A 12608-nucleotide genomic window follows, 5' to 3' on the forward strand; every position below is an offset into this window, starting at 1 on the left:
GTGAACTTGACACAGGTGGTACTCACTTTTATTCTATGATCTCCTCTCAACCTTTTTTTTTAAGATACTTCTTTTTTTAATTTTTTAAAATTTAATTCTTATTCAAGTATAGTTTTCTGTTTTATATTCCCTGCCATGCCCCCCCCCCAGTGCTCCCCACCTCCCTCCCATTTCCTCCCCCCACCTTAATTATTGTCCATGTGTCCTTTATAATTATTCATGTGAGTCCCTCCCCTTTTCTCCTATGATTCTCTCCCCTCTCCTCTCCGGACCCTGTCAGCCTGCCCCGTATTTGAGTGTCATTGGTCCTATTTTGCTTGCTTGTTTGTTTTGTTGTTTAGATTCCTGTTAAAGGTGAGATCATATGGTATTTGTCTTTCACCGCCTGGCTTATTTTGCTCAGCATAATGCTCTCTAGTTCCATCCATGATGTTGCAAAAGGTAGGAGCTCCTTCTTCCTTTCTGCAGCATAGAATTCCATTGTATAAATGTACCATAGCTTTTTGATCCAGTCATTTACCAATAGGCATCTAGGTTGCCTCCAACTCTTGGCTATCATGAATTGTGCTGCAATGAACTTGGGGTGCATAGGTTCTTTTGGGTTGGTGTTTCAGGGTTCTTAGGATATACCCCTAATAGTGGAATTGCTGGGTCAAAAGGCACGTTCATTTTTAGTTTTCTTAGAAAGTTCCATACTGTTTTCCATAGTGCTTGTACCAGTCTGCAATCCCACCAACAGTGAACTAGGGTCCCCTTTTCCCCACAACCTCTCCAGCACTTGTTGTTTGTTTCTTTGTTTATCATAGCCATTCTGACTGGTGTTAAGTGGTATCTCATTGTGGTTTTAATTTGCATCTCTCTGATAGCTAGCGATATGGAGCATCTTTTCATGTGTCTCTGGATCCTCTGCATGTCCTCCTTGGAGAAATGTCTGTTCAAGTCCTTTGCCCATTTTTTAATTGGGTTGCTCATCTTCTTTGAGTGGAGTTGAGTGAGTTATTTGTATATTTTGGAAATTAAACCTTTGTCTGAGGTATCATTGGCAAATATGTTTTCCCAAACAGTTGTTTCTCTTTTAATCTTGATACTGTTTTCCTTAGCCATGCAGAAGCTTTTAATTTTGATGAGATCCCATTTGTTTATTCTTTCCTTCATGTCCCTTGCTCTAGGGGACGTATCAGTAAAAATTTTGCTGCGTGGAATATCTGATATTTTCCTGCCAAGGCTCTCCTCTAGGGCTTTAATGGTTTCACGGCTTATATTTAAGTCTTTTATCCACCTTGAATTAATTTTGGTGTATGGTGTAAGTTGGTGCTTGAGTTTCATTTTTTTGCATGTAGTTGTCCAGTTCTCCCAACACCATTTGTTGAAGAGGCTATCTTTACTCCATTTTATGTTATTGACCCCTTTGTTGAATATTAATTGACTGTAGAGATTTGGGTTTATTTCTGGGCTCTCTGTCCTATTCCATTGGTCTATGTGCCTATTTTTGTGCCACTTCCAGGCTGTTTTGATTACAGTGGCCTTGTAATACAGTTTGATATCAGGGATTGTGATCCCTCCTACTTTGTTCTTCTTTCTCAAAATTGCAGCTGCTATTCGGGGTCTTTTATGGTTCCATATAAATTTTTGAAGTGTTTGTTCTATGTCTGTCAAATATGCCATTGGAACTTTAATAGGTATTGTATTGAATCTATAAATTGCTTTGGGTAGTATGGACATTTTGATGATGTTAATTCTTCCAATCCATGAGCATGGTATATGTTTCCATTAGTTTATGTCTTCCTTGATTTCTTTCTTCAGTGTTGTATAGTTTTCTGCGTACAGGTCTTTTACCTCCTTGGTTAGGTTTATTCCCAGATATTTTATTTTTGTTTTTGCTATATCGAATGGGATTTTTTTCCTGATTTCTGCTTTCTTCTGTTTCATTGTTGGTATACAAAAATGCCTTTGATTTCTGGATATTGACTTTGTATCCCACTGTTTTGCCAAATTCATTTATTAGTTCGAGCAGTTTTTTTGGTAGAGCTATAGGCTTTTCCATGTACACTGTCATGTCATCTGCAAACAGTGCCAGTTTTTGTTTACTCCTTTGCCATTTGGGTGCCTTTTATTTCCTTATCTTCTCTGATCGCTGTGGCTAGAACTTCTAATACTATATTGAATAGAAGTGGTGATAGTGGACAACCTTGTCTTGTTCCTGATCTTAGTGGAAAAGCTTTTAGGTTTTGCCCATTGAGTATGATATTGGCTGTAGGTCTTTCATATTAGCCTTTATTATGTTGAGGAATGCTCCCTCTATTCCCATTTTTCTGAGTACCTTTATCATAAATGGGTGGTGTACCTTATCAAAAGCTTTTTCCACATCTATTGATATGATCATGTGGTTTTTGTCTTTGCTTTTGTTTATGTGATGTGTTACATTTACTGATTTATGAATATTGAAACATCCTTGCATCCCTGGGATGAATCCCACTTGGTTGTGGTGTATGAGCTTTTTGATGTATTGTTGGATGTGATTTGCCAATATTTTATTGAGGATTTTAGCGTCTATGTTCATCAGAGATATTGGCCTGAAGTTTTCTTTCTTTGTTGTGTCTCTATCTGGCTTTGGAATTAGAATGATGCTGGCTTCATAAAAAGAGTTGGGGAGTTTTCCTTCCTTTTGGATTTTTTGGAATAGTCTATGAAGAATAGGTGTTAGCTCTTCGTTAAAAGCTTTGTAGAATTCTCCTGTGAAACCATCTGGTCCAGGGCTTTTGTGTGATGGGAGTTTTTTGATTACTTCTTCAATTTCATCTGCTCTTATTGGCCTGTTCAGGTTTTCTGTTTCTTTTTCATTGAGTTTTGGAGGATTATATTCTAGAAATTTGTCCATTTCACCTAGGTTTTCAAATTTCTTGGCATAGAGTTCTTCGTAGTAATTTCTTACAATCTCTTCTATATAAATATGGTATCAGTTTTAATCTCTCCTCTTTCATTTCTGATTGTATTTATTTGGGTCCCCTCTCTTCTTTTCTTGATGAGCCTACTTAAAGGTTTGTCTCTTTTGTGTATCTTTTCAAAAAACCAACTCCTGGATTCATTGATCCTTAGAATTGTGCTTTTAGTCTCTATGTCATTTAGTTCTGCTCTGATCTTGGTTATTTCCTTCCTTCTACTTGCTCTGGGCTGTCTTTGTTGTTGTTCCTCGAGTTCTTGCAGGCGTCGAGTTAGGTTGTTTGTTTGAAATATTTCTATTTTCTTTAGGTGAGCCTGTATTGCTATGAACTTCCCTCTCAGGACTGCCTTCACTGTGTCCCATAAGTTTTGGGTTGTTGTGAGTTCATTTTCATTAGTTTTGAGAAGTTTTTTGATTTCTTCCCTAATTTCAATCTTGACCCATTCGTTGTTTAATAGCATACCATTCAATCTCCATACTTTTGGGTGTTTTGTTTTTTTTCCTGTGGGGTTGGTTTCCAATTTCAGTCCCTTGTGATCAGAGAAGATGCTTGGTATGATTTCTATTTTCCTGAAATTTTGAGACTTGTTTTGTGTCCTATCATGTGGTCTATCTTTGAAAATGTTCCATGTGCACTTGAAAAGAATGTGTATTTAGCTTCTTTGATATGGAGGGCTCTATATATATATCAGTTGGGTCCATTTCTTCTAGAGTGTCATTTAATGCTGCAATGTCTTTGTTGATATTTTGTTTGGAAGATCTGTCCATTTTTGACAGTGGGGTGTTAAAATCCCCTACTATAATTGTGTTGCTGTCAATATCTTTCTTGAGGTCCTGTAGGATTTTCTTTATATATTTGGGTGCTCCTATGTTGGGTGCATATATATTTATAATGTTAATGTCTTCTTGGTGGATTCTTCCCTTGAGTATTATGAAGTGACTTTCTGGGTCTCTCTTTATAGCCCTTTTTTTGAAGTGTATTTTGTCTGATATGAGAATTGCTACCCCGGCTTTTTTTCTTGTCCATTTGCTTGGAAAATTTGTTTCCATCCTTTCACTTTCAGTCTGTGGTGGTCTTTTGACCTGAGGTGGGTCTCTTGTAGGCAGCATATGTGTGGATCATGCTGTCTTAACCATTCAGCTATTCTATGTCTTTTAATTGGTGCATTTAATCCATTTACATTTAAGGTTATTATTGAAAGGTACTTATTCATCGCCATTTATGTACCTGTGTTCCTCTCTGTCTCTCTCTTTTCCTTCCTTTCCTTAAAGCAGCCCTTTTAGTAATTCTTGTAGAGCTGGTTTTGTGGAGGCATATTCTTTTAGACTTCTTTTGTCTTAGAAGCTCTTTATTTAGCCTTCTATCTTTATTGAGAGCCTTGCTGGATAAAGTAGCCTTGGTTGTAGGCCTCTGTTTCTTATTACTTGAAATATTTCCTGCCATTCTCTTCTTGCTTGGAATGTTTCCATTGAGAAGTCAGTAGCCAACCTTATTGGGACCCCCTTGTATGTTACTTCCTTTTTCTCCCTTTCTGCCTTTAGGATTCTCTCTTTGTCTTGGAGTTTTGCCATTTTAATGATGATGTGTCTTGCAGTCGGCCTCTTTGGGTTGCACCTGCCTGGGACTCTCTGTGATTCCTGGATTCGTGTGACTTTCTCTCTCCTCAACTTAGGAAAATTTTCCATTATTACTCTTTCAAGTAGGTTTTCTATCCCTTGTTCTTCTTCTCCTTCTGGTATTCCTATTGTTTGGATATTATTACGTTTCATATTGTCTTGCATTTCTCTTAGACTCTCCTCATTCTTTCTGATTCTCTTTTCCACTACCTGGTCCGTCTGGGAGATTCTTTCCACCCTGTCTTTGAGCTCGCTTATGCGGTCTTCCGCCTCATCATTCCTACTATTCATACCTTCTACTGTGTTCTTCAGTTCGGAAATTGTATATTTCATTTCCCCTTGGCCTTTGCTGATGGTTTCTGTTTCCTTTTTCATGTTGGTATAGTTTGCGGAGAGTTCATTGTTGCTCCTCTGTAGTTTCTGGTAGCTCGTTGTAAGCTCTTTGAGTTTCCTGATAACCAGTGCTTTGAATTCAATATCTGCTAGTTGACTTGCCTCTATTTCATCTAACATTCTTTCTGAGACTTCCTCCTGTTCTTTCATTTAGGGATTGTTTCTTTGTCTTCCCATTGTTTGTGATGCTCTTCTTGTTGGCCTCAGCTTCTTAAATTGATCTGTTCTGGTACCCTGAGTTTATGGTGTGAACTTCTGTGGTAGGATACCTTTGAAATTCAGTGGTGCAGTCTCCTGTAGGTATCTTGGTCTTCTCCGCTTCCACTACTCCTCTGGTTGGTTTCCAGCTAGTCAAACCTTTTCTTCTGGTCTCATTAGCTGCAGCAGCCTGAGGGGCTGTTAGTGTGGCTTTTCTTGTGCCTTGGTGCACTCAACTGGTCTCGCCAGTACCCCCCCAAGATCCAGACTGGCGCCACTCTCCCGTGCCCTACTGAGAGTGGATTTTCTCCCAGGCTTTCCAGCCCTCATCTGGCAGGCTTTCCTGTTCTCGTAGGCTTGGGTGTGGACCTTTCCCTGTGTTGTGGCTGAACACACAGGGCAACTCACAATTCTCCCAAACCAACAGCCACAGCCTGACTCCCTGTGTTTCCCTGTCTGCGCCGGCTGAGTGGGGATGGAGCTGGCGACTGGCTCTCTTCCAGGGCCCAGCCAGCAGCCCGAGACTCCCGGAGACTGTCCGCCAGCCGGTGCAGGTCCCGAGCCACAGGGATCGCCCGGGCGACTCTCAATTCCCTAAGCGGAGAGTCTGCGGCGACCCCGCACCACCGGGAAAGCACAGGCGGCCAGTGGTTTGCCAAGTTGAGGGCCTGAGCAGGCCCGGGGATGCCGGGAATGCACGGGCGACCCATGGTTGGTCAAGCCGAGGACCGGCGTGGGCCCCACAAGGGCCGAGAGGCGCATGCGACCAGTGGTTGTTCAGGCAGAGGTACAGCGTGGGCACCTCGAGGGCTGGGAGGCCTGGGGGACCAGCGGTTGTTCAGGCCGAGGGCCAGCGCGGGCCTGCCAGGTCCTGGAGGCTCGGGCGACCTGCAGCCACCCAAGCCAAAGGCCACGGCTTGACTCCCGGTGCCTCCAAGTCTGTGCCGGCTGAGCAGGTATGGAGCTGGTCTGCGCTGGGTGAGTAGGGATGGAGCTCGCAACTGACTCACTTCTAGAGGTCCTGCCAGCAGCCCGAGACTCCCCGATACTGTTCGAGGGTCGGCATAGGCCCTGCGAAGCAGGGAATGCTCGGGCAACTCTCAGTTCTCCCAAGCGGCAACCTGACTCCACAGGTTATCAGAGCTCTCTGGTTTGCTTCCAAATGCTCACTCCTCTCTCTGCCACTACTGGCAGACCGATCTCTTATGGTGTTTTCCAATCTGTGCCCTGCCAGATGGGGGCAGGGGGGTGCCAGTGACCAGTTCTCTCCCAGAGTCGGTGTTGCCCACCCTCGGCTCTCAGAGATGGGGGCAGCCGGCCAGGGCCCTGGCGCAGCCTGGCGGGGGGCCTGCTGCCGCCTCTGTGCTGCTCTCTCGTATCTTGTTGATCTGCGGTCGTCTCCTCTCCTCAACCTCTGGTCATTCAGTGTCCACTACACTCTCTGGAGTCCTGCCTTCTTATATGCTGGGTCCCCGTTGGGCATCTGCTGTGCTCCTCCGCAGATCAGCCAGGTCCTTCTCTGGTGCGTGGAGAGAAGCGAAATCCTTTGTCCTACTCTGCCCCATCTTCCTCCGAATCTCTGTTTTAAAGTCTTCAATGTGAATGTATGCTTTAAAACTGGCACTTAAAATTCAAACTTTTAATAATGGTCTTCAAAGCCCCATCTATCTAACTGTTCTCTACCTTTGCAATACTCTTCCCTCCCCACCTACTGAAACCTAGCCATCCTGGCCTTCTTTCTTTTTCTCAAAGGTGCCGGATTCATTACACCCTAGGGCCTTTGCACTTGGATTTTTCTCCGTCTGAAGCAATATTCAAATTGACCCCAGGTCTTCACATACGCATTTCCTCCTTGTGATTCTTCAGGTCTCCACTCAAACAGCATCCTCTCAGTGAGGCTTTCCTTGACCACTGCTAAATTATAGCCCGCCACAACCATTCTCGATCCTCTTTTGTGTTCTACAACTTGAACTTATCAGGAATTTGCTTATCTGTCTCCCCCCATTAGAATATGAGCTCACGGAGCAGGCTCTTTGTCTCCCTTGTTTACTGCTCTATTCCCAGTGCCTTAGAACTGTGTCTGGTACAGAGTGGATACTTAATGAACCTATGTGAATTTAATGAATGGGTGATTGACTGTAAGAGACTTACATGTCACCTCTAAGTTATACATTCTTTAGTGGTATATAGATAAAATACAACATAATTGTCTTCCATAAAATCTTTGAGAGGAATGCTTTTCTGTTTTATTTCTATCAGCTTGCTAAATAATCAAAAATAATTCCTTGAATGGCAATAATATGTTCTAATATTGATCACAGATTTCTTCTGTAGAAACTTTGATTATAGAAAGAAAGTTAGGATGGAAACAGTACACTATGATTAAATGCTAATTTTGTAGTACAGACATTGTTCTGTAGAAGATTAACATCTGTATTACAGCATTTGGAACATTGAATTATTATTTTTCTGTCTGTCCCTCTTACTAAAATTAGCTTTTGAAGAACAGGGGCAATGTCTTATCTCCAACCTCTAGACCTGGATATCACAGATCCTGCATCAGTGTATATGTAGTTACTTCATGTGACTGAGGAATGTAGACATGCAAAAAGGCCCTGTGAGATGACAGGGAGAGCTTAGAGAGGTTGAAGTCTAGAGCTGGTAGCTGCTCAGATGTAAGGAGTACACACTCAGGCTTGGGAGTCGTCACTGCTAATACACGAAGTAGAAATAGGGGACACAAAGAGCGAATGACCGGAATCTGAAACTTGAGAAGAATGATAGTATGAGAAAGGGGAGGGACTATTTGGAGAAAATACTGAAAAGATGTATGATGACAAAGTGTCAAATAGAAAGCTAAAAAATGAAATATGGTCATGAGATGCGGTTCTTGATGGTGTTTAAAGTATACTTTCTGAATAAAAATCTGGAAGGGAGAAAAATCTCCAACTATGTTTTATAGGCAGCTATATAAAGTGGCAGATAAGATCAGGGGCCCTGGGGTAAAACTCCTTAGTTTTAAATTCCAGCTTTTAAAACTATATTATCCTACAGGAGATAAAAGCTAATATTGTATTTACTGAGGAAGGCAGTATGCAAAGCACTGTATTAGGCATGTTGCATAAATTATAGAAATTTTCACAACCACCCCAGGTAGGTGATTATCCTCGTACATAGATAAGGACTCAGAGGTTAAGTATCTTCAAAAAATCACTTGGCTATTACATGATGAAACTAGTGCATCCACCCCAAAAAAACAAAACAGAGATTTGGATGCCTGTCACCACAAAAGCCAAACATGAGGCAGATGCCGGAGTTGAAGGAGAGAGGTTTCATTCAGGTGCTTTGCTGTCTGGGAGAATGGCAGAGTCTCGGAGCTCATGTTCTCCACAAAACCAAGACTGCTCCATTTTTACGTGCAATCCTTCAAAGCCCACAGGTAGGTGCTAAGCAGTCATCTAGGTAGTTTAGCTTGTTCCCAGCTGCTGTCTATGTGAAGCTCCTCCGCTGGAGCCTGTGTGTGGAGTTCATGTGACCGTGGGCTATGTGGCTGCTAGGGCCAAAAGGTCATGTGCACTTGAGAGCACACAAATGCTCCAGCAAAGGAGCCTTAGCAGCCATGTGGCCCGTGAGAGAATAGGCCAGTGCCCCATGCAATTGCAGTTCATGAGCAAGTAAGCCACTACTAGCAAGAGAATGTTTCTTTGTTCCCCTTGGATCATATTAATTTGGGTGTGGGATGGACCAGGCACTTTCATGCTTCAGGTGAGTCCACCTCCCAACCAATCCTTTCTTTCTCCAGGCTACACTGGCAGGCCTTTCTGGTCCAGCGCCTCTCTCTGCGCCATTTGACTTCTGTGGTGCATGTGCCTGTCTTCTCCTGTTCCTATACTCCTAATTTGGTACCAGAATGGGGAAGGCTTTTTCCTACATAATTATCTTGCTAACCTTTTGTACACTCAATGTAAAAGCCTGCCACCCCTACTGCCATCTTGGCCAATGAGGGAGACTTGCTGGTGTTCTGGACAGACTGTCTACCGGTAACAGTAGAACAGTACCATGATGTAAACACTCAAATACTATTAGTTATAAAGAAAGGGAGTAGATTGTAGGGAGTAAATGGGAACACCTGGTATAGAACTAACATTCAGTAAATTTATTATTGGGGACATTGTAATAGTTTGTCACTAAGTGAAATACTCTATAAGCTAGAGGAAACTAGTTTCAAGTGAATGTATATTTTCAAGATGGGAAAGGCTTAGTTGAAGAATGAAGGGCTGTTGACAGTGGATGGGGTTCATTGAACATATCGGGAATTTACTTTCTGGGAGAAGATACAGCTTTTTCTGAGACAAAAGGAAAGAGATAGCTGTAAAGAAAGATGTGTTAAAAAATGTGACCAGAGAAGATTTGGAATGGCTTTCTTTCCTAAAAGAAGGAATTGGAGGTAAGGTCTGTTCCTGAGATTGATGGCGAGAGACTTAAGGAGAGAGACTGGGATCTGAAACTGGTGCCAAATGCAGCAGGAAGGGCCGGTTGAAGCTGGATGGACTTTTAATTAGAATTGTTTGCATAGTCGGAGTGCCTTCAGTTTAAGAAGGGAGGCAAAAAAAAAAGTGTGGAGAGTGGTCCTTGCTAGTGGATTAGCCCAGTAGAAAGGCGATCGACTGGGATTCTAGGAAAGTTGTAAGAACCTAAGTGAGGTAAATAAGCAAGGAAGTTTAGTTTAAATAGATGTTAAAGGTAACCCCAGCCTGTGGACTACATAATCCATTGGGTAGAGAATAGTTCTTTTGGAAAAAGGAAATAAAAGTTTACTTTGGTAAATTTGAAAATATCTCATTTGATGAAGTGACATTTACAGCTACTTAAAATTTTCCTCTTTTTTTCTGCTTTAAAATATAATTATAACTGCTCTTATCTAATATTAAAATACATTAATATGGAGTTAATGTAAAAGTATCCATGTTTACTCCTAAGTGAATTTATATAATATTTATTTTACCTTAGTTCTTATTTATACAGACATTTATTAATTTTAAAATGAAAAATGTGCTTGTAGGAATACATACAAATATGTGACAAAGTTGAGTTGAACAAATTGATTCGGCACCATGGCTTACTGTTTGTTTTAAAGGTATTAACTAATCTCTGTGACCTTACTGCTTCTTTCTCTCCATCTTCTTTTTAAATAGACTGTTTGGATTGCATAAGAAAGTCATCAATATGGTACACAATTTGCTGTCCAGTCATGACTCCGACCCCCGGTACTCTGACCCCCAGGTAAAGGCGCGGGTGGCCATGTTGTATCTCCCTCTGATCGGCATCGTCATGGAGACCGTTCCTCAGCTGTACGATTTTACAGGTACTCAGTCTCTCTGAGACAGATGTTAAAGGCGAATCTCAGTATCCACAAGGGTTAGAAATTTTCTTGGGAGTAAAGATCTTATTTTAAGAAGAGAAATATAAGGAAAGGTGCACTGATATAAGTTAACTAAATACTTAAACATATCATTAAAAATTTTTTCACAATGTGAGAGAATCCACTGCAGGCTTTCTATAAGTAGTTTTTATGACAACTTAAAATAATAATTGTATAGTATTTCTATTCCTACTTGTTAGGAAATAGAATTTTGTGTACTTTCTGTTCTTCTAAAAAAATACAAGAAAACATGAAAGCTGACTACTTCCCTCAGTGTTTATTCTATTCATATAAATATAATTTATATGAATTATATATAAATATAAATTATAAATCTATAATTTATATTATATAAATAAAATGAATGTTCACCTGAATAAAAAAATTGGGTTTATTGCTAACATTTGGATTAATAAGATGTTTTGTTGCTTTTTAAAAATTAAGACCAATAAATTTTTGCTCTTGTTTTTCATATTTAGAATTTACTTGGATTCCTTCATTTGCTCTAAAGAAAATACTATAGGATGCATTTAAACTAGCTATTAACTTGATAAAAATACTTCCAGCTCAATAAAAACAAAAACAAATACTACCTAATATGTGTTAAGAACTTCTCTAGGTGCTAGTGATACAAAGATAACCAACTCCTTGCCTGTAGAATATTGGTAGTTGAGTAGTTTTTCCAGTATTTTAATCACTAAAGTGAATTTCCTTACTTGAAAGCAAAAATATTTAAATTATTGTGTCTTCTTTTACTAGCAAGGTAAAGTTCACTACAAAACTACAAATACTGAATTGGTGTTTAAATTACTGAAAATATTGTTTAGAAGAAGTAACTCTAAGGGTAAATACTACATATTAGCAAGGTTCTTTTAAGAGCAGTAGAGAATAGGAAAAGGAATTGCATGCTCAATAATTAAATTAAGCTAAACAGAAGCTTTATTTTTTTATTTTTGGATTATTTCTTCCAGAAACTCACAATCAACGAGGACGACCAATCTGTATAGCCACTGATGATTATGAAAGTGAGAGTGGAAGCATGATAAGCCAGACAGTTGCCATGGCAATTGCAGGAACCTCAGTTCCTCAACTAACAAGGCCTGGCAGTTTCCTCCTCACATCAACGGTAAAAACAGCCCTCCTACAGAAGTGTTTTTTGGAAAGACAGATATTTACAAGGATGTCCTCTTAAGTAACTCGATTGTTTATTGTCTTAGCTGGTGCTGACGTACTCTGGCTTGGTTGATGGTATAAAGCTTTGTCTTCTGTCATTCAGAATTTTGGAAGTTGTCTTACTATATAGCCTATTTTTTAAAGCCATTTTAATCTTAATCAGCCCTGAGAAATATTCTTAGTTGTTTAGCAATTGAAATATTTTTAATCTGTGAAGAGTTATACATTTTCATGTTTAAAAAATGGATATGTGCTCTGCTTATGTAATTTTCCCCCTTGAAGAGGGAAGGATATGGGGGTAAGGAGACAAATTGCCAATAGAGTAAGATCAAGTTCTAAAAATTTTGAATGACTTTCTTTCAGAAGAATGCAACATTTATGGAAGCTGTTCTACTTGACAACTTTTTTTTAAGGTTTTACAGGGATAATTTGCATATCAAAAGATTGGCCCATTTTCAGTGTACAATTTCGTGGTTTTTAATATATTTACCGAGTTGTGGAACTGTCACCACAATCTAGTTTTAGAACCTTTCCATCACCCCAGTAAGAAACCCTAGGCCTATTAACCTTACTCCCTACTTTCAGAGCCTCAGCCCGAGGCAGCAACCAATCCGTTTTTGTTTGCATAGGTTTGCCTATTTTAGATGTGTTGCATGAATGGAATTATACATTGTAATCTTTTGTGGCTGACTTCTTTCACTAAGCATAATGTTTTTGAGGTTCACCCATGTTTTGACATGTATCAGTACTTTTTTTATTGCCAAAGTAATAGTATTCATTTGTATTGTTATACCATATTTTAACCATTTATCTGTGGAACATTTGCATCATTTCTATTTTTTTGGCTGTTGGGATATGCTGCCG

At 40.1% G+C, this 12608-nt stretch overlaps 1 protein-coding gene across 5 annotated transcripts in view; it reads left to right on the forward strand.

The window, feature by feature from the left end:
• DOCK7 (dedicator of cytokinesis 7) overlaps positions 1–12608 on the forward strand; it is a 217597-nt gene that overhangs the window by 151935 nt on the left and 53054 nt on the right. For all 5 annotated transcript variants that reach the window (XM_037043513.1, XM_037043528.1, XM_037043521.1 and 2 more), the window contains 2 exons: positions 10345–10514; positions 11543–11697. In XM_037043513.1, coding sequence (XP_036899408.1) covers positions 10345–10514; positions 11543–11697 — 325 coding nt within the window. The remainder of the gene's footprint in view (positions 1–10344; positions 10515–11542; positions 11698–12608) is intronic.

Source organism: Sturnira hondurensis, unplaced genomic scaffold (genome assembly GCF_014824575.4).
Source record: "Sturnira hondurensis isolate 20B ecotype Veracruz unplaced genomic scaffold, ASM1482457v3 Scaffold0000648, whole genome shotgun sequence".
Classification (NCBI taxonomy): Eukaryota; Metazoa; Chordata; class Mammalia; order Chiroptera; family Phyllostomidae; genus Sturnira; species Sturnira hondurensis.